This window comes from Ursus arctos, unplaced genomic scaffold (genome assembly GCF_023065955.2).
Source record: "Ursus arctos isolate Adak ecotype North America unplaced genomic scaffold, UrsArc2.0 scaffold_23, whole genome shotgun sequence".
Taxonomy (NCBI): domain Eukaryota; kingdom Metazoa; phylum Chordata; class Mammalia; order Carnivora; family Ursidae; genus Ursus; species Ursus arctos.
In genome coordinates, this window is record NW_026622908.1 from 46873363 (window position 1) to 46893601 (window position 20239).

Consider the following 20239-nt stretch of genomic DNA (forward strand, 5'->3'; position numbering starts at 1 on the left):
TCCTGCACTTCCGTGGGCGCCTGCAAGGGTGGATCGAGTTTCTGCCGCTTGTTCTCTGGAACAAACGCCTTGGGCTCTGATGTCCTCGGAAACGTAATTGCTCGGCCCAGAGGCCGGCCCTCCAGACGAGCCCCCAGACAGTCTGAGCTCTAGGAGTCCCCAGGGCAGCCCCAGGCGGTCTGGACAGAGTCAAGCCTCTCACGTTACCAGGGGGGAGGGAATGGCTGCCCCCACCCCGCAGAGAGAGGGGCACAAGTCCCCGTCGGGGTGCGTCTGGTGTATCTCAACACACCACGTCGTCCTGATGGGGTTTCTCTGCCTTTTGTAACTCCTGACCCTTCTGATGAACATCAAACCTCGGCCTCCACTCCGGGAGGTCATGCCCCCCGTGACACTCCCCGCCACGTCCGTGGGGACTCAGGACGGCTCACCCCAGCCCGGAAGACCCTGCCAAGGCTCCTGCCTGCACTTTGTAACAGGAAACCAACAGCTGTCCCCGACACGCACAACCACACAGTGACAGTGAACTCGGGAACACGGGTCCCCGGGTCGCGGACGGGGTGGGGGAAGGCTGCATTTCCCTCGAGGGGGGCCGCGGCTCCCTTCGGGGTGGGGCTCCTAGACAAGGCCCAGGCGGCCAAGACCACGGCGAGAAAGGCTGACCGCCTGAACGCAAAGAGCCAGATGGGCCGGGCACTGGGGAAGCGATCTCACAGAGCAGGAGTGCTGCCCGCTCGCACCCTGAGGTCCTCCGTCTCCCCGTCTCGATGCGGAAGGCGCAAGTGCCCGTGGGGGAGAGGGACCCCGCGGAACTGCTCTTGCAGGAGGTGGACGTGAGCAGAAACTCCGTTCCACCTGACGCCCATCACTTGGGCAAGACGCAGGGTTCTTACGTGGGCTGTTGGGGAGGACCTGGCTCTCGGGTGCTGCCGGCCACGACGGTGCGTGCGGGCGGCCGCGGGGCGGGCTCCTGGTAAAGCCTGAGATCCACTCCCGCCCGGCACGTGCACCCTGCACGCTCAGGCACTGGCAGGTCCGGACCCCAGGAGACCCTGGGTTTCCGCGTGTGTGCGTGCGTGTGTGCCCACGTGTGTCGATGCACACAGAACAACCTGTTGCTTCTGTAATTCAAGTGGAAAACAATAAAGCAGATGTGGTGAAATTAAAACCCTCCTGCACCTTTGGTGGGACCGCAAACTGGGGCAGCCACGCGCACACAACGCGGAGGGGCCCCAAACAACAGCATGGAACTACCGTGTGATCCCGCCACGGGTTGTTTACCTGGAGTACGCGACTGGGGACTCGAGTGGACGCTTGCACACACATGTTCACAGCAGCTGACGCATGGAAATAGCCCAAGTGTCCATCAACGGACACGTGGATAAACGTGGTCCATCCACACACCAGATTGTCACTCAGCCTGAACACGGAGGGACACGCTGACACCCGCCACAGTGTGGATGGACCTGGGGGAGTGACACTGAGTGAAACAGGCCAGACACAAAGGGACAAATCCTGCAGGATTCACCCACACGAGGTCCCTAGGGGTCTCCAGATTCACAGAGACAGAGAGTGGACGGTGGGCGCTCGGGCCGGGACGGGGGTCGGTGTCTCAGGGGGACGGAGAGTGGACGGTGGGCATGGGGGCCGGGGGAGAGATGGGGGTGAATGTCTCAGGGGGACCGAGAGTGGACGGTAGGTACCAGGGCTGGGGGAGGGCCGGGAGTGAGTGTCTCAGGGGGACAGAGTGGACGGTGGGCACCGGGGCTGGGGGAGGGCCGGGGGTCGGTGTCTCAGGGGGCAGAGTCTCAGTTTGGGAAGATGGAAAGTTCTGGAGACGGTTGGTGGGGACGGCCGCACAACAGTATGAATGTGCTTAGTGCCCCTGAGCTGTGGGCTTAGAGGTGGTTACGTAGTGATTTTTATGTTATATGTATTTTACCATGATTTAAAAAAATAAATGATTATTTTTTCAAAGCCAATTATTCGAAGAGCAGCGGGCTGGTGAGCAGTTGCGGGTGGGGAAGGTGGGCAGAGAAACCACACTGGGGCCTCCGCAGACATCCTGAGGGGCCCCTGGAGCACCCCTGCCCCAGGGGGAGTGGGGCGCCTGGGGTGTTGAGAAGGGAGAATGGCTGGAGCAGGAGTGAGGCCTGCAGGCCACCAGGAGATGCGCTGGAGGGGTCAGGAGTGCGGGCGCAGCACAGTCAGCCCAGCTACTGACCGTCCTGTCACCTGCTGCCCTTTGCCCCCTGAGCCTCTCTCTCTGTTTGCTTAACAGACACCTGGGGCCTACTGTGCCAGGGCTGGGGACGCGGGACGCGAAGGTTCTCTCCAACTATGAGATCCTCAAGGCAGGGCCCCTGCTGATTTCAAAAGGCACCCCAGGAAATGCTTGTAGTATGACCCAGGGAGCGCACAGACGGGCACTTACAGCCGACCCCCACTCCCCACGGCACCCTTTCCCAGTGCCAGAGCCTCGGCTTTGCGGGCTCCGTGGGACCCGCCACTGGGGTGGGAGATGAGGCCCTGTCTGGCGTCCACAGGAGAACTTGCACGAGCTCTCAGTCTGGCCTGAGGCGGGGCCGCGGCCGGTGGCTGGAGGGAGCTGGCGCAGCCAGGACGAGTTTATTAAAAACGAGCTGGAGATCAAGGCGGGCCAGCTCGTGTCAGCTGAGCTCATCCTGGGCCCCAGAGTCATCAAAAATAAGAAAGCGCGGATAAGCCCTGTCTAAATATCACGGTGAGCGGGGTCAGCGGCACGCAGCCTGCAAATGTCAGCTGGGGGCGGGGGCTCCTCCGCACCCCGGGATTAGTGGGAGGCATGGAACGGTTGTGCCCGCCGCCCCTGCCGCCCAAGGGAGGCCCGAGCACGGAGGATTACCGCTGCCAGCGTCTCTGGGGGCGGGGGGGCTCTGCTTTCCGCCCCGCTGGCCCCTGGGGAAAGGGTGCCCGCTGCAGGGGGAGGCCGGGCGGGAGGAAGCTGAGCTCGGCCTGGGAGGGGGACACATCCATGTCCAGACCCAGAACCGGAGCCGGGCTGCCCACAGAAGACCCGGGTGAGGGAAGGCGGGGGTTTAGGGACCAGCGGGACTCCTGGCGGCCTCTGACGGGGCTCCTCTCCCTGCCTGACAGTGGCCCTCAGTCCCCTCTGAGCCCGCGTCCTGCTCGGGGCTGCGTGCTTCCTTTGGGCGGGGTAGTGAGTGCAGGTCACCCTTTCTGGGCCTCACATGTAGTTGGTGCTCTGGTCCCCCGTTCTTGCTTCCAGAGCCAGAGGATGCAAAATGTGTCTCCAGTGGGCAGACAGACGAGGAAGGACAGATGTACGCTGTGTGGGCCGTGTACCCGAGCCTCCTGTGGGACCAGGGAGCTCCCCAGGGGTGGGAATGGCCAGCACAGCCCCATCCTGAAAATGTCAGTGCGGGGGGGGCAAGGTGGGACCTCAGAGCAGCTCCCCACGCCTCCCCAAAACAAGGTGGGGATCTGGCACAGGTGGACCAGCCCTCCACACGTGGGAAGGCAGGCAGTGAGGCTACGTGGGATAGCGGGCAGATGGGGTCAGGACTCGGAGGGGCCTCAGTCCTGGGCAGCCCCTGACCCCCCCCCCCCCGCCGTCTGCTGCCAGTAGAGGGTGCCGGAAGCACGGCAGAGGCGCCTGTGGCCCAGGGGTGCAGGTGCATGGGCCCCCTGAGCACTTTCGGCGGGCAGGCCGGAGGAGGGTCAAGGTGGCGCTGGGCACCTGGAACCAGCCAGGCCAAGCAGAGCCCGGGGGGCACCCTCAGTGGCGGCCCTTATGTTCAGCAGAGACGTTTAGCTGGTGTGCTCTGGGCACACGAAGCAGAGTGCTCCATCCCCTCCTGAGTTTGGGCCCCTATGCCTCTGCTAATGCAGCCCTGGTCTTATGGGCCCACAGCCAGCAGCTGGCTCCCCTGTGGGACGGGCGGGGTCAAGGCAGGAGGCAGCCCCTCACCACCAAGAGTACGGGGAGCCCGGAGCAGCAGGACCAGGGGCAGGTGACTGGGACCCCAGGGCTGGCGGGGAGAGGGCACCGGGCCTGTCACTGTGCCCGCGTCCTGTCAAAACACAGCTGTGCCCGCCCGCCCCTGAGTGACTCATGAGACCTGCACATCGCTCTTGCCCTCCAGCAGACTCTGTTGTCAGCTGACTGAGAGCCGGTGGGAGGGGGTGGCAGGCAGGCTGAGTCATTGCAGGGGGCCAGGCGGGGTGGGAGCTCGGGACGGGCCCCAAGGAACCCAGAGCACCTGGCAGGAGGCTGAGGCTTCAGCCGTGGCATGGAGTGGCGGTCTAGAGGGACGTGGAGCCGGGAGCCGCCCTCAGGTTGGCCGCCATGGCCCAGGGCCCACTGCACACACACGTCCGCACGCACGCACCCATTCAACACATGTCCACGTGCACGGACGCCCCCCGGGGCACGCTCACGCACAGACCGCCAAAGCTGCCGGCTGAGCTCCTGAGTGCAGGCTCCTGGGCCCGGCTGCACGCACGGCCAGGGGTGCTCAAGGCCATGTCGGCATCGGCGGGTGACAGGGGAGGAGCCTTCTGCCGGGAGCCCGGTGTGAGGTCAGCATCCAGGCCCTCGAAGGCAGCTGAGCAGTAAAGGGGCAGCCACAAGAGTTGGGGGCGCTCTGTGGATTGGGAGTCACTGAGGGCTGCAGAGACCTCTCACTGGCCAGGGCCGCCCGACTCAGGCCTCTGTGACCTGCCCCTCCATCCCCTCCCCTCCCTTCCCCCAACCCCTCTCCACCTTGGTCCCGCAGGGCCTTCTGGCCACCTGGTTCCCCTCGCCTGGAAGGAACACCCCAGCCCAGTCCCCTCGGCCTCTGCAAACCCTGCAGGCCCTCCCTCCCTCCCTCACGCGGGTCTGGGTCTGACCACACTCGGCTCGTGCCCACCCTTCCATGTTGGCTCAGGGGTGCCCCGCCCGGCTGCCCCGCCGCAGTCCCCTGCTGGAGGGACCCTAGGACAGACACCCTTGGGGAAGGTGTGGGGAGATTTTCCAGAGGCCCGAGAGCACCAATCCCAGATGTCAGTGGGATGTGGTTCCCCTCCTCCCCATGGGGATGGGACAGGGGCAGAGTCAGGATCCCCTCTCCCACACCCCCCCCCAAAGGTGGAGTGCCAGCACTGAGCCGGGAGCCCAGCCTTCTGCCAGCCGTAGCCCACCCCCCACCCTGACGAGGGGTCAGCCTGGCAGGAAAGGAGCTCAGAAAAGAGGCAGGAGGGAGGTCTGCCTGGAGGAGGAGGGGCCATTGGGTCTGGGGGCCTGGCGGGGCTTGGTCCCGGGAAGGGAGCCAGGCAGGTCACTGAAGGGCGGTGTCTGGGGCTGGGGGAGGGGGCAGGGTAGACGTGGCCTCCTCCTCCCGTTTCTTCCTGCAGGTCTCACTTCCAAATGCCCAATTATCCTGAGTGCCTCGGATCGACCGGTGGGGCAGCGGCTCTGGTCCGACCCGCCATGCGCTGCCCCCCACCCCCGCCGGCTCGCCCAGCTGCTCGGTTCCATTCGATGGCCTCGTTAGAGCTAATTGCTCTGACATTTCAGCTCTGACAGGGCCGGTGTGACAGGCGTCTTGGGTCTTCTTCCAGCTTGGGGGAAGGTGGGTGACTGCTGCCCCCCTGTCCCCAAACGCGGGAAAGGCCCCGGAGCCCTGGGGCTGGGCGAGGCTGGAGGTGGGTGGCCCAGGCAGGAGGGGTGGGTCACAGGCCTCCTTGTCCCCTGCAGCCCCTGAGGACCAGTGGACCCAGGGGTGGCCCAGGCAGCGTGATATCTGGAGCGCCCCCCAGTTCCTCAGAGGGATGTGGTGTGTTCTCGTGCAGGCCCATTTCCCTGTGAGCGGAGACCCTGGTCCCAGGATCTGGTTCCGGAGGGGGCTTCGCTGGACACTTGCTGCCCTGGGCCCCGGGGCTGTGTGTCCCACAGATGCGTACCTCTCCCAGGACACAAACAAGGCCCGCCGACAAAGACCTTCCTCCTGGTCACATGGTGGAAGCAACCTCTGACCCCAGGATCGCGGGGAGCGCAAGTCTCGGACTCTTTGCAGGTGGTTTTCGGTGGTGGGGCCCTGCAGTGCCACGGGAAAGGGACCCCCAGAGAGGTGCCCCCTCGGCTGCCCTCAGCAGCTCAGGCTGGGCCCTCCTGTGGTTTGGGGAGGAGAGGAAGGGTGGGGGTCCTGCAGTGGGCAAGGCAGGGTATCTGGGGGAGCAGCCCTGCCCTCGAGACAGGCCCTACAGTCTGGAAGCCCTGCCCCTGCCCCACGCCAGGCGCCTGGTCGATGCCAGGGAGCTGCACGCTGTCATTATGGGCCATTACGTCCTCTGAGGCCGGGACGCAAAGAAGCGCGAGAGGAAGCACCCAGCTCAGCCTGATGGTGGGGTGATGGGTGGGTGGGGGGCTGCACAGGGGGTGGCCCCTCCTCCCTATTCAGCCCCAGAGCACACCCCCAGCATGCTGCACCCCAGCCCCTCCGCTCCCCACCCTGTCCCCCCAGACCAGCTCATGGCCCCAGGGCTGTCTGGGCAGCAGGGACCCCATGTCCTCTTCTGGGGCCTGACTCCTGTGCCGTGGCTTGAAGTCCTACCCTCTGTCTCTGGGGCGGGGGCCGCTGGTCTCTGTCTGCCCCATACATTCCTCCCCTTGTGGCCTGAGGCCCTGGATCCTTGAAAGGACAATGTCTTCAGAGCTGGGAATCCCAGGCTTGAGACACTGCAGGACCCAGAAAAAACCCAGAGGGGCCTCAGTCTCCCCTCTGCAGAATGGGTCTACGGACCTCAGCTCTCTGCAGGCAGGCGCTACAGATCACCCTCTGGGCTCGAGCCCGGGACCCCCTGGTCGCAGGGGGACCAGCGGGTGGGCGAGAGGACACGAGGGTGTCTGGCCAGGAGAGAAGATGCTGGCTGGAATGGACCTGGGGGTGTGGAGGAGGGGCCCGGCCTGGGCCCGGCATGGTCAGCCAGCCCTGCAGGGCGGGAGTGTGTGGGAAAGGCTTCCCAGGATGGACCCCCATGTCCATGGACAGACAGACACCTGGTCAGGTGAGGCCGGAGGCCAGATGGGGCAGTGCACACCTCGGGAGGGTGTTCTCGGCTTCCGCCCTCCCACCCACTGCCACCTGGCCCCGGGGAAGGAAGCTTAGGCCCCACGGAACCGCCATGCAGGCCCACGCTGCCGCAGGTGGGCAAAGGGATGAAAAACAATATTTGTGTCAGCAGAAGACATTTGCCGAAAGGTTAAATCCACACTCAGCCGCCCCTCCCGCAAGGTGCTTAACCCCCTGCCCCGCGCCCCCTGGGCAAACCTGCAGGCCGGGATCCGCATCCCTAAGGGGTCCCTAGCAGCCCACCCTGGAGGGGGCAGAGGAGGGCCTGCCCAGAGTTCCAGGAGGTCTGGATGCTGGCTGGGACCCCCGGGGCTCAGGGGGCTGCAGCTGGGGCGGTGGAAGCGTGCAGGCCTCGATGTCAGTGCCCTGGGGTGGAGCTCGCCCGGCCTGCACCCCCGGGGGTCTCAGAGCAAATTCTTCTAGTGCCTTCAGGGCATACGGGCATCCCTAGGGAAGACCTCCTATGGGCCACGCCTAAGCAGTAGAGGCCGCTGAGACACGCTCTTGAGCCCCGAGTCTGGGAGGAGTCAGGCCGAGGCTACACCAGACACCAGGAAATGCAGTGGGCCAAGCAGCTGGGGGTCCTGGCCGCAGGGTGTTTGCCGAGGAGGAGGAACAAGCCAGGAGGAGAGCAGAGGATGGAGGCCAATATCAGGGACAAGAACTCGTAGACGTCACAGAATGAATGGTGGCTAAGCTGGGTTTTGTGGAGTGCATAGGAACTCACCAGGAGAAGGGGGTGAATGTTGCAAACTGGGTGTCATGGACCCCCAGGTGCTCCTGGAGCAGGAAGTGGGAAGAGCCAAGGATGGGAGGGTCAGCAGGGCGAAGGGGAGGAGGCACTTCTGCCTGAACTGACCAAGCTCTCTGCTTCCAGAGGGCGATGGGGAGCCATAGGGGGTGGTGAAGTAAGAGAGCGCCATGTTCAGACCAGTTTGGAGGACGGTCCTGGAGGAGGGGTGTGGCCAGCCAGGAGTGGACCTGTGGAGGCCAGGAGGGGGTATCTGGGAAGTATGTTGCCCTGGACTGCGAGACAGCAGAAAGCCCACGTCCAGCGGCAGCCCCGTCAGGCCGAGCAGTGGCCCCGGGGCGTCCTCCCCTCTCTCCACACCGCCATGTCCCGGGTGGGCTCTAGGTAGACCGTCCCTCCTGACCCCACAATGCCCAGGGCCCCAGGAGCGCCCCTTCAGAGAGGGTCCTCTCTCGAGAGGAAATCTTTCCTGAAGGGCCTGGGAGCTGCCAGAGGTCTCGGCCAGAAGGTCCTCACACCGTGGCCCAGAGCTGTCCCTGGCAGGCTGACGCAGAGGGACTCATTCCAGCCTGCCGCTGAGGAGGGGTCCCCTCCTGTCCCCTGGTCTCCGGGACCAGGTCCCTCGGCACGCAGGGATGGGTGTGTTCCTGGAACAAGAAATGGTCAGAGGGCCTCGGGGGACTCAGGGGGACATGGGGGGTCTCAGGTGGACCACAAGAGGATAAGCTGCAGGCCAGGGGACACAGGGCACAGAAACCAGGGACAATTGTTATCGTTGTCCCTCTCCCCTGCTTCCTGGGCTCCTCACAGTGGAGGAACCTTCCGGAACCTTCCAGGTCTCACTGGCTGTGTCTGCGGATCCAGGCCCAGGGAAATGGGACAAGGGACAGATAACGCTCCTGCTGGTGGCATCGAATGGAAACACGCCCTGGGACCCTGTTGGGAAATTCGGTGAAGAATCCTCTGGAAAAGCAATTGTTCTCCTGACATCCCAGGTTTGAGTCTGGATTTCTCCTCTCGGGGGTATCCAGGCCACCCGCCACATGCACTCTTGGGGCTCCCAGAATAGCACCTCTGTGTGTTCCCGCTGTCACCCCCCCTTGGGGTGTGGAGCTAAGGGGACCCCAGGTGTCCCAGCCCTGCGGAGCCCGATCTCTGGAGCCGAGATGATTCAGAGCGAGGGCCGCTGCCCCTGCTGGCTGCCTGCGGCGGGGACGCAATTAGATTTAATGGGACAGAGCCCTTTCTCCTGCGCGTCTTCTCCGCTCCCGCCCACCGCCTCCCTCGGGCGGCCGGGAGGCAGGAGAGGATGCGGGGAGGTGGGAGGTGGGGGACCCACAGAGGCCTTGACGTCAGCTCAGCCTATAAGAGGCTGCCTGGCAGAGGGCTGTGGAGGCGAGCCCCGGACGGACACCAGCACCATGCCCACTCCCAGCACCGCCTCCCCGCAGGCCAAGGGCTTCCGCAGGGCCGTCTCCGAGCTGGACGCCAAGCAGGCCGAGGCCATCATGGTAAGAGGGCTGCCGGGGCCCGGCGGCCAGAACGGGCCGGAAGTGCAGGGGTGTCCCCCAAAGGCTGGCAGGGGCCCCGGACTCAGGGTCCATATGAGACCATGGACCTGGGCGCGGCGTAAGGTCCTGGCCGTGAGCCCCTGCTCTGCCCAGGCTGGCAGGAGACCCCCTGCCTGGGTGTTCGCAGCTCCGTGGGTGGTGCCTCCCGGGTCCAGCGTGTGTGTGGCAGTGCCCCGGGCCCTGGAGGTGGCTCCTGGGGGGAGGTGCTGGCCACACGGAGGGGCGGACCCCAGTCCTGAGCCCAAGGGTGATTGGGACTCCAGGGCGGTTTCCATCGTCATCTACCTGTCCACCGGCCACGTGTCCATGCCCACATGTGACCTCCCGTCTTGAATCCCACCTCCCCTGCCTAGACCCCCTGGGCCCCCGACCACCAGGACGGTCCCCAAGGAATCACCCAGCCCCTGAGCCCCCCCAAGGGCAGGGGGTCTGTGCCGGGCATCCTCGCCTCCATGAGGCTGGATAATTGGAGGACCCTCGGGCCGGATGAGGGGTCTTCCATGTCCTCAGGGACGCCCCAGGATAATCTGCTCCCGAACGTTTCAAACGGGCTTTGTTTTTTAGACCTTGAATGGTTTGGGTTCTGGAAACGCGATTTGCAGGCACCTGCTCGGGGAATCCCCCCCCCCCCCAGGTTCTCAGTGAGACGCCCTCCCCACCCAGCTCCCAGGGCCCACCCAGCTTCGCAGGGGCACCCCGACCCAGGGGCTGCAGCCGTGCTCTGTCCACACCCCCGAGGCCAGGTGGGGCCTTGAGGGGCTTCTCCTGCACCCTCCCCGCCATGTTCCGAGACCGAGGACACCAGGTCAGCTCCAAGGGATAAGCCCCAGACGTGTGGCTCCTCCTTCGCGCAGGCCTGGGGGCTCACGGTCTTGGGCACAGGCTGTGGACCAAGTTCGGCCATGTGTCCCTGTGCCGTGGGGAAGGGCCGGGCTGGGGGCACAGGAGAGGTCATTCAGCAGGGCTGGCACGGATCCCTCCCAGGAGCCAGCCCCCGCGTTTCCTGCCTTCCCTGTGCTCTGGCTGATGCCCGCCTCCGGGGCCCGAGTCACACCTCTGTCACCTCATCTGGCTGGGGCCCCGGGGGCAGAGGCAACGCAGCATGTGGGTGCCGTCCTCCCGCCAACCCCCCCCCCAGCCTGGGGCTCCACATCTTCCTGGTCGCCCCCCACCCCCACCGGGTGGACCCAGGCTCTTAGTTCTGCCCCAGCAGGCGAGGCCTGGCCAGCCAGTCCCTCCCGTGGACACAGCAGGTGCTCACGGACACCAGCAGGTCAGAGCCAGGGGCTGGGGGCGGCCGAGCACAGGGTGTGTCCTGTCCCCACAGTCCCCGCGCTTCATTGGGCGGCGACAGAGCCTCATCGAGGACGCTCGCAAGGAGCGAGAGAAGGCCGAGGCAGCGTCAGCCGCTGCCTCGGAGCCCGGAGACCCCCTAGAGGCCGCCGTGGTCAAGGACAAGGACGGGAAGGCCACGCTGAACCTTCTCTTCACCCTACGGGGCACCAAGACCGCGCCACTGTCCCGGGCCGTGAAGGCGTTTGAAGTGAGTGTGGCAGGTGCACACCTGTGGCTGGTGTGGACATGGTGTCCCCTCCATGGGACTTGCACAGAAGCATGGCCACCCAGGCCACCGAGGGCCACTAGCGGAGAGGGTCCCAGGAGCCCTGGGCCTGCGGGTTTGCACCCCCGAGAGCTCGGGGGGGCCCCACGGCCCTCACAGTCCCCCTCATGGTCTCGGGAACTCCCTGAGCCCAAACCCTGGAGCTGAGGCCACCGAGGCCTGACCCCCTGCCACCCCCACACTCCCCCACGTCACACACAGGGTGACACACGGGGTGAGTGTGTGTGGCTCCTAGCAGGGCAGCCTGGAAAGTGGGGGTCCCCCACCCCGCCTGCCCCTGACGGGCTCTGGCTAACGTGACAGCTGATGGCATTAGTCGCTCTGGCCCACCCGGACGGGCGGGACATGGGTTCCTGGCACAGGCGCCCAAATGACATTAGCGCTGGACTCCAGCTCCTGGACAGCCGTGTGGCCCGAGGGCCCGTCGGGAAGCGCGCACCCTTGTTGCTGGGCGACGGGAGGTGGCGGTGAGCAGAGCCTTCCTGCCAGGCCCCTGGGCGCTCGCGGCACTGAGGGGGGTGTTCAGCCTCCTGGGTGTGGGGGCCACAATGGGATCCAGGGCTCACCCCCCAGCCCCAGATGAGGCCACCAGGGTGGTGGACCTTCCGACCAGCAGCTGGGGACTCAGGCTATCTGGGTGTGGCCAAGGGACACGTCACATCACCGGGAACACTGGGTGAAGGGGCTGCAGTGACAACTCCCATTACACAACGTGGACAAAACCCCATCTCCCGGCCGCAAGCCCTCCCCAGGACGCGGGCTCTGCCGGAGTGTGGACGACGGCTTGGGGGTTCCTGAAGGCAAACGTCCAGGGTGGGGCCGTGGGAGCTGACCGCCCCTGCTTCCCCCTTCCCATCTCCCCATCTCCCCATCTCCCCACCCTCCCTGTGCCTGTCTCCCTGTCTGTCTCTCTGTCTCTCTCTGTTTTTCTCTCTATCTCACCATCCCTCTCTCTGTCTCTCTGTCTCTCCGTCTCTCCATCTCCCTGTCTCTCCATCTCTGTCTCTCTCCACCTCTCTATCTCTGTTTCTCTCCATCTCTCTATCTCTCCCTCCCCCTCTCTCTCCATCTGTCTCTCCATCTCTGTCTCTCTCTCCATCTCTGTCTCTCTCCATCTCTCTGTCTCTATCTCTGTCTCTCTCCATCTCTCTGTCTCCATCTCTGTCTCTCTCCATCTCTCTTTCTGTCTCTCCATCGCTCTGTCTCTCTCTTGTTCCCTAAGACATTTGAAGCCCAAATCCACCACCTGGAGACCCGGCCTGCCCAGCGGCCACGGGCAGGCGGCCCCCACCTGGAGTACTTTGTGCGCTGCGAGGTGCCCAGCGCCGACCTGCCGGCCCTGCTCAGCTCCGTGCGCCGGGTGGCGGAGGACGTGCGTGGCGCCGGGGAGAACAAGGGTGAGGCTGGTTCCTCTGTCCTTGTGGGCAACCCATGACCTTGAGATGGGGGCGCAGAGGCTCCCACGGAAGACCCCTGGTGTGACCACATGTGTGGCCGGGCCCCCCCACCGCCGGCTCAGGCCCCCCGCTGTCTGTGCGCTGGCCGGGGCACCCCCGGGACCCTGCCCGCTGTCATGCCCCCACCCCCCACACCCACCGAGGACGCTGCAAGGGAGGCTGCCTCCCGGCCGGCCTGACACTCACGCAGGTCCCTGTTCCCTCTGCCCTCTGTGAAGTCCTCTGGTTCCCGAGGAAAGTTTCCGAGCTGGACAAGTGCCACCATCTGGTCACCAAGTTTGACCCTGACCTGGACTTGGATCACCCGGTGAGCTGGTGCCCCTGGGCCTCCTGGCCTCCTGTGTCCCTGTTCTCTTGGCCAGGGTGGTGAGCATGTGTCCCAGGCTGACCCTGGATGGGGTATCTGTCTGTCTGTCTGCCTCCCGGCTCCCAGCAGAACCACTGAGGCCGGGCTCAGTGCAGCCGTCCGGGCACCCCGCCAGTGTGGTGGGCAGGGAGGGGGTGTCCGGCAGAGCCGGGGGGGCAGACAGGGAAGGGGGTGGCAGGCAGGGAAAGGAAGGGGGCATCGGGCAGGGAGGGGGCATCAGGCAGGGAGGGGTGGACAGTGCGCAAGGAGGGGCATCGGGCAGGGAGGGGGCTTTGGGCAAGGAGGGGCGGTGGGCAGGAAGGAGCATTGGTCAGGGAGGGGGTGTCAGACAGGGAGGGGCGGAGGGCAGGGAGGGCGTGTCTGGCAGGGCTGGAGGGGGGCGGGCAGGGAGGGGCGGCGGGCAGCCTCCGTAGCGCGCCCGCACTCTGCCGCCAGGGCTTCTCGGACCAGGTGTACCGCCAGCGCCGGAAGCTGATTGCGGAGATAGCGTTCCAGTACAAGCAGTAAGGACCCTCGGGGCCTTGGTCTCGGGGACCCAGACCCCGTCCTGGAGCCTCGCACTGGCAGGGGGAGGGCCGTCTCTGTCACCTTCCCTGTCACTGTGGTCACAGCCTCGGGTCCCCAAGTCCCAGCGGAGCAAAGCAGGCAGCTGCCAAGGCCACACGCCCGGCCAGGCACTCAGCCCCAAGCCCCTCCTGTCCGCCCCCCCGCACGCCCTCCCCGAGGGGCCCCCCGCTGACTGCGCACCCCCCTCTGCAGCGGTGACCCTATTCCCCGCGTGGAGTACACGGCCGAGGAGATAGCCACCTGGTAAGACCCAGGTGCCCTGCTGGGGCAGGAGGGGACAAGGAGGGCTGGTGTGAAGGCCAGGTAGAGGAGGGACTTCCCAAGGCCCTGACCGTGGGCCTGGAAAGAGAGGCTGCTGCTGGGTCTGGTCGTCCCCATGGCCCTCTGTCCCTCGGAGCCCCCCAGTGGCCAGGGTCTTCAGGGTCTAGCGAGAAGCCTGAGTAGGGGCTCCCGCAGAGCCTTCTGGGGAGCAGAGCAGAGCGCCCACAAGGATGGGCTGCTCGATGTGGGGAGGAGCCGGGGTCTGGGTGGCCAGCAGGCACGGCCGTGTGGGGACGAGGGGCACCACAGCCAGGCTTGAGACCCTTACCTGCAGGAAGGAGGTCTACACCACCCTCAAGGGCCTCTACATCACCCACGCCTGCCGGGAGTACCTGGAGGCCTTCCAGCTGCTGGAGCGCTTCAGCGGGTACAGGGAGGACAACATCCCGCAGCTGGAGGACGTGTCCCGCTTCCTGAAGGGTGCGTGGGCTGCAGGGGAGAGGCCCGCAGGAGGAGGGCGCCCACCCAGCTAGGCGCCCTGACCACCTGTGGTCCTCGCAGAGCGGACAGGCTTCCAGCTGCGGCCCGTGGCTGGCCTGCTGTCCGCCCGGGACTTCCTGGCCAGCCTGGCCTTCCGAGTGTTCCAGTGCACCCAGTACATCCGGCACGCCTCCTCGCCCATGCACTCCCCTGAGCCGTGAGTGTGCCCCTGCTCCCCGCGGGGCCCTGCCCCTGCCGCCCAGCCTGCCGCCCAGCCTTGCACAACGGGGCCAGCGGGATGCCCATGTGCAAGCACATGGAGCATGGAGGGAGGGTGCAGGGGGCGGGCTGCTGGCCCCCCCTCCCCAGTGCCACCCCTCTCCCCGCCCCCACAGGGACTGCTGCCATGAGCTGCTGGGGCACGTGCCCATGCTGGCTGACCGGACCTTTGCTCAGTTCTCCCAGGTGTGTCTCGGGCAGCGGGCCACTGTGTTCCCAGGGCTGGGGGCTAGGGGCTGGGGGCTGGGGGCTGGGGGCTGGCTGTACGAGCTGCTCTACCCCAGCACCCTGCCTGAGTCCCTTTGCAGCTGGACAGTGCCCGCTTGGGTCCAGGAGGCTTCAAGGAGACCACATCATCCTGGAATAGAGGGCGGGTGGGCCTTGTGGGCTGTGCTGGGGCCCATTCTGGGAAAACCCACAAGCAGCAGGCAGAGTCCCATGGTCTGTGCTGCCACCTGCTGGCTTCCTGAAGAACAGCAGAGAGCTGTCCTGGTCCCTTGATTGATCCCAGGAGGGTCCCCCATCTTCTGAGAGGCCCTGCATACCGGGAGGGTCTCTGTATCTTGGAAAGATCCCCCATCCTGGGAGAGTCTCCGAATCCCCAGATGGTCCCTGCATTCCGGGTAGTGTCCGGAGGCCCCTCGAGTGCCCTTGCCCCACGCAGACCCCCATGCAGTGGTGGGCCGAGCCTCTCCCTTCTCAGCCTCCTGCCTCCACAGGACATCGGGCTCGCGTCCTTGGGGGCTTCTGACGAGGAAATTGAGAAGCTGTCCACGGTGGGTGCCTTCCCCTGAAGGGATTTGGGGGCGCGCTCAGGACACCTGGGTTCAAGTCCATCTGGGCTGAGGTCCCCACGTCTGTCCAGGGAGTGTCACCTTTACACTGACCCCCGGAGCCCGGCCGGGCCCTGCCAGGGTGGGTGGTGCTGCAGGGCCGAGGATAGGGGCTGGCGGTGCGGCTCCCTGTGCCAACGCTGTGGCTGTCCCCCTAGCTATACTGGTTCACGGTGGAGTTCGGGCTGTGTAAGCAGAACGGCGAGGTGAAGGCCTACGGTGCTGGGCTGCTGTCCTCCTACGGGGAGCTCCTGGTGAGGCCCGCGGCTCCGCGGGAGGGTGTTCACACTGGGCCTCCCAGGAGGCAGGAGCAAGGGGCCACCGAGGAAGCTGGTCCTGCCCTGCCCCACCCACACCGTCCGCAGGCCTCGACAGGACCCCTGGGGAGGAGGGTGTGGAGTCAGGCCACCGTGCGCCTGGGGTATGGGGGTCCTGTGACCTATGGCCTCCCCCCAGCACTCCCTGTCTGAGGAACCCGAGATCCGGGCCTTCGACCCCGACGCTGCGGCCGTGCAGCCTTACCAGGACCAGACCTACCAGTCTGTCTACTTTGTGTCCGAAAGTTTCAGCGATGCCAAGGACAAGCTCAGGTGGGCCAGGGCTCCCAGAGCCGAGACCCCCACCATGGCCCCAGACTGGGCTAGCCTGCAAGCAGGCTGGGCGTGCACACCCTCCCACAGTAGGACCCCTCCCCAAAGAGTCCCAGGGGGGCAGGAGGGACGGAGCTGCCGGGCTGGTGGCCAGGTCAAGGCCAGGTTTCAGGAGGCAGAGTTCGAGCTTTAGAAGGTGTGTGGGACCCATGCCGGTGTCCTGACTGCTGAGCACCTGGGGCCATGGGGCGGGACTGAGGAGGGGCAGGGGTGGCTGAGGCTGGTGGGGGAAGCCCAGGGGGCCTGGAAGAAGCAAGGCGCTCCCAGGGTAGGGGGTTGGGGTGCATGACGAGCGGCGTCTGGGAGAGGGGGCAGAGCTCATCCTTGGGAAGAGGCTTGTTTTCCAGCCAGGGGAAACTGAGGCCCAGGGGCTGTGTGTTCAGAGTGGAGAGGAGGGGAGGGCTGATCCCACAAGCAGGTGGGGACAGGAACAGACCTGGGGTTCTCTGGGGCACACAGCCCTAGAAGACCTCCCGGAGGGGTGGGGCGAGATGGGGGTCCAGCCGAGGCCCGCTTGAGAAAGGCCTGTCCCTCCCCTGCCCCCCACCCTTGGAGCAGGCCTGGTCCCCCGTCTTGTCCAGTCGTTTGGTCACAAGGAACTTTTGGGGCCCAGGCAGCTCTTGCCTTGCCCCGACAAAGGAGGCTGTCTCCTGGGGGCCGCAGACAGCCCCAAGCTGCCCCTCCTCCTCCCCCATCTCCTAAGGGCCCCCCTCAAGTCCCCCCTGGGTGACCAAGGGTCCATATGCCCTGCCCTCCCTAGGAACTACGCTTCCCGCATCCAGCGCCCCTTCTCCGTGAAGTTCGACCCGTATACACTGGCCATCGACGTGCTGGACAGTCCCCACGCGATCCGGCGCTCCCTGGAGGGCGTCCAGGAGGAGCTGCACACGCTCACACACGCGCTGAGCGCCATCAGCTAGGAGCAGCCGGAGGGGCCCCGAGGCCTCCCCCCATCTCCAGCCTCCCCCAGCTCCTCGTGAGAGGCTGGGTCACTGGGCACCCCGAGAGCCCCCCAGAGAGCCTCCCTGCAGGAGAGCACCCCACGGACCCCCACCCACTGCTTCTCAGCTCTGCCCGCAGTGTCTTTGTCCTGCCCACAATGCCCGTGCTGCCTGGTCACAACCTCAATAAAAGAAAGAACCCCCCTGAGCACCTCCCTGCCTCCACGTGTATGCCAGGCTCAGGGCTGGGTCCCTCACGCCCTGCTGCTCCCAGCCTTGCTCAAAGGCTTCTCTTCTGCCTCCCTCCTCCTCTGAGACCTCACCAGGCAGCCCAGGCCAGATAGGAGATGCCCTGCTCACCCCCAGAGGGCAGCCTGTGCTGAGCCTGGCTGAGCTGCTGTGATGTGGCAGTGTGGGCGTGGGAGCTGGCCAGTGGGAACCCCACCCGGGGTTCATAGCTCTGCGCTTGGGGAGTGTGGTTTCCGAGGCGGGGCTACAGGCTGGGCCCTCCCCACAAGCCGGGTGTCCCCCTAGAGGATGGGGCTACGGGGGCCAGCCCATAGCAGGTGCAGGGATGGGGCCCTGAGGCTTCCCACCCACACGGAGCAAGGCCTGGAAATTGTCCCCCAAACGTGTGCTGATGGAGAGTCCAGCTGATCTGGTTCCCAGATGACCTCTCTGGGCCCGTGTCCCCCGCAAGGCAGCTGGGGACTGGATTCCGGGCTCCGTAAGCTGCCTCTCAGCTCACTCGAGGGGTCTGGACATGGCCCTCCGGCTGGCGTCCCCACATCCTCCAGGCCTGCCCTGGTCCTCGGAGAGAGTACATGGCTCCGCCCTTGCTGCGGGGTGGGAAATGCCCCCCCCCAGGCCCTGCTCATTCCCTGCAGCCACTCCTGCCATGCCCTGCCACGCCACGCCAGGGCCTGGTGTTAAGCTTGCAGGATGTCAGTCCCGGCAAACTCCAACTCATCCGTCAAGGCCCTCTGGGACAGAGGAATCTTCCCCAGCCCTCCCTGGTGATCTGTCCATCCCTCATCTGTGCCTTAAGCACCTTGCCTATGCCCAGGCCTCCCATACCTGCCTCTCTTCAGTCCATGAGACCCCAGTGGGGCCATTTCTGAGGGCTGTGAGCCCCACTGAGACCCTGGGGAAGGGCTGAGGGCTGGCCCCGCCCCCGCCGCCCCCCCACCCACCCCCCCGCCCTGCCCTGTCCCTACTGGTCCCTGGTCTCTACCCTTTCACCCGGATCAGACTCCACCCAGCTTCAGGTCCTGCATGTTCCGCTCAAGAGACCCTCAGAACTTCCGTGGCTGCACACGGCCACGGGCTCCGTGGTGGCCATGGGGGTCGCCACAGACCTGGTTGGAAGTGGCAGTGGGAAGGTGCACAACGGGATCCGGGGCATCCACTCCGTGCGGAGTGCAGGATCGGGACAGGGGCGCTGAGCTGGGAGCAGGTGGGCCAGGCCCCCTGTGGTTCCCCGGTCATGCGGGGCCACAGACCAGGACTGCCTGCGCAGAGGGTCCACGCCGAGGCAGGGGCACAGGGTGCCCCCAATCCCTCCTCCCGCTAGGTCTGAGGCAACAGGAGGAGGCAGGGCTCAGCCTGTCACAGACTCTGGTGAAAAGAGACAGAGGTGGCAGGGGGAAGGGAGGGAGGGTCCTGGTCTCTCTCCTGGTCTTGTCCAGGGGACTGGGGAACACTCCAGGGGCCCAAACCATGTGACAGCCAAGGGAGTCGATGGTCTGAAAGAGGTCAGCATGGGGGAGCCAGGCAGGGCCTCCAGAAGAGGGGAGGCACAGAGAGGGAACATGGGCAGGACAGGTGGGGCCCCCACACAGAGCTTGTCTGCTGCCCCCACAGCAGAGAGGAGAAGCAGGGCCTAGCCCGAGTGTCCACACAGCGGCTGCTCCCCAAGCTCGGCGCCCTGTGCAGCACCCGGGGCGCTGAGGGTCTCAGCAGGGCTGCTGTGCTGGGGTGGGGGTAGGGCTGTGAGCAGGGACGAGTTGCTCCCCCACACCTTGCCATGGCCTTGCACCATCCAAGGGGCTGGAGGCAGACCAGGGACTGTGGCAGGGGTCCAGGGGCCAGGCAGAAGCCCCTTCCTTTGGTCCCCAGCTCCCCTGGACTAATGTGGAAAATGTGGCTCAGGCAGGGCCCTGGGCGGGGGGGGGGGTCTGCTCCCTTGGAGACATGTGCCCCCAGCTGTGAGTGGCCATCAGGCCCCTCATTAAGACTCTAATGACCCTGTGGCCGGGAGGTGCTGACGACCAAGGAGCCGTTCCCGCAGACCCAGCACTGGGGAAATGATCCAGAAATTGCAGCCTCAGCCCCCTGCCATCTGCCACCCCCACTGGGGGCCCTAATGGGCCAGGCAGTGGGGTCGGGAGCTATAAAGCCAGGAGGGCCCCGCAGCCCCCAGGCCCCTGGGACCAGCTGCACCCTGACACGGACGGCTAGCAGGTCTGTCCCTGTGGGCTCCTCGTCAGCCTGGGGCTGCCCCCCTGAGGAGTCCAGGGTCTGGGCCCCAGGAGGACAAGAGCTCCAAAACGTTTGGGGGGCTGAGCACAGGGTGGGGGTCCAGGGTGGGGCCCATGACCCTCCCAGCCTCAACTCCGACTGTCACCCAGGTCCCCGTCCCCCGCCATGGCCCTCTGGACGCGCCTCCTGCCCCTGCTGGCTTTGCTGGCCTTCTGGGCACCTGTGCCCGCCAGAACCTTCGTGAACCAGCACCTGTGTGGCTCCCACCTGGTGGAGGCGCTCTACCTGGTGTGCGGGGAGCGAGGCTTCTTCTACACGCCCAAGGCCCGCCGGGAGGTGGAGGACCTGCCGGGTGAGCCCCCACTGCCCCCACCGGCTTCCTACCTGGCACGCGGGGGAAGTCAGGTGGGGTTGTTACAAAGAAAAATCACATTCCCGCGGTCACATCCTGCAAGCCACCAGTCCCCTGGTCAGTGTTGGGCGGCAAGGGCAGGGGCACAGGCTCCCACCTTGGCACCGCTCCGGGGCCTGGGAGCCCGTGGCAGGGTGCATGGGCTCGTGCCCAGCGGCGGGCACCGCGCTGTCCCGGTGGCAGCCAGTATGGCAGGCGGGGGAGGGGGTACAGGCCGGGGAGGGGGGCAGGCGGGGGAGGGGGCAGGCACGGGAGCAGTCTCTCCCTGACCCGCTCCCTGCCTTGCTCCCTGCCTTGCTCCCTGCAGCAGTGAGGGACGCCAGGCCGGAAGGGGTGCCTGGCGCAGACCCGCAGCCCCGGGCCCTGGCGGGGGCGCTGCAGAGGCGGGGCATCGTGGAGCAGTGCTGCACCAGCATCTGCTCGCTCTACCAGCTGGAGAATTACTGCAACTAG

General features: G+C 66.0%; 2 protein-coding genes across 2 annotated transcripts; both read left to right on the forward strand.

Moving 5' to 3' along the window:
* Positions 1-9287: 9287 nt before the first annotated feature.
* TH (tyrosine hydroxylase) lies at positions 9288-17101 on the forward strand. Its single transcript, XM_048217712.2, has 14 exons — positions 9288-9412; positions 9501-9509; positions 10722-10980; positions 12281-12455; positions 12734-12822; positions 13318-13385; positions 13642-13692; positions 14045-14190; positions 14272-14407; positions 14586-14655; positions 15189-15245; positions 15461-15556; positions 15759-15892; positions 16713-17101. Exons 1-14 carry the CDS (start codon positions 9288-9290, stop codon positions 16870-16872), a joined length of 1575 nt encoding a protein of 524 aa, XP_048073669.1. The 3' UTR covers positions 16873-17101.
* Positions 17102-19539: 2438 nt separating this feature from the next.
* INS (insulin) lies at positions 19540-20239 on the forward strand. The gene is made up of 2 exons (XM_026482919.1): positions 19540-19726; positions 20097-20239. Exons 1-2 carry the CDS (start codon positions 19540-19542, stop codon positions 20237-20239), a joined length of 330 nt encoding a protein of 109 aa, XP_026338704.1.

What these genes read in the sequence shown, in the direction of transcription:
- TH (XM_048217712.2), top strand. Translation starts at nt 9,288, where the DNA reads ATGCCCACTCCCAGCACCGCCTCCCCGCAGGCCAAGGGCTTCCGCAGG. An exon ending in ACCTGGACTTGGATCACCCG is followed by an intron (nt 12,823 to 13,317) that starts GTGAGCTGGTGC and finishes CTCTGCCGCCAG; the next exon opens with GGCTTCTCGGACCAGGTGTA. An exon ending in ATAGCGTTCCAGTACAAGCA is followed by an intron (nt 13,386 to 13,641) that starts GTAAGGACCCTC and finishes CCCCCTCTGCAG; the next exon opens with CGGTGACCCTATTCCCCGCG.
- INS (XM_026482919.1), top strand. Translation starts at nt 19,540, where the DNA reads ATGGCCCTCTGGACGCGCCTCCTGCCCCTGCTGGCTTTGCTGGCCTTC. An exon ending in GGAGGTGGAGGACCTGCCGG is followed by an intron (nt 19,727 to 20,096) that starts GTGAGCCCCCAC and finishes TCCCTGCAGCAG; the next exon opens with TGAGGGACGCCAGGCCGGAA.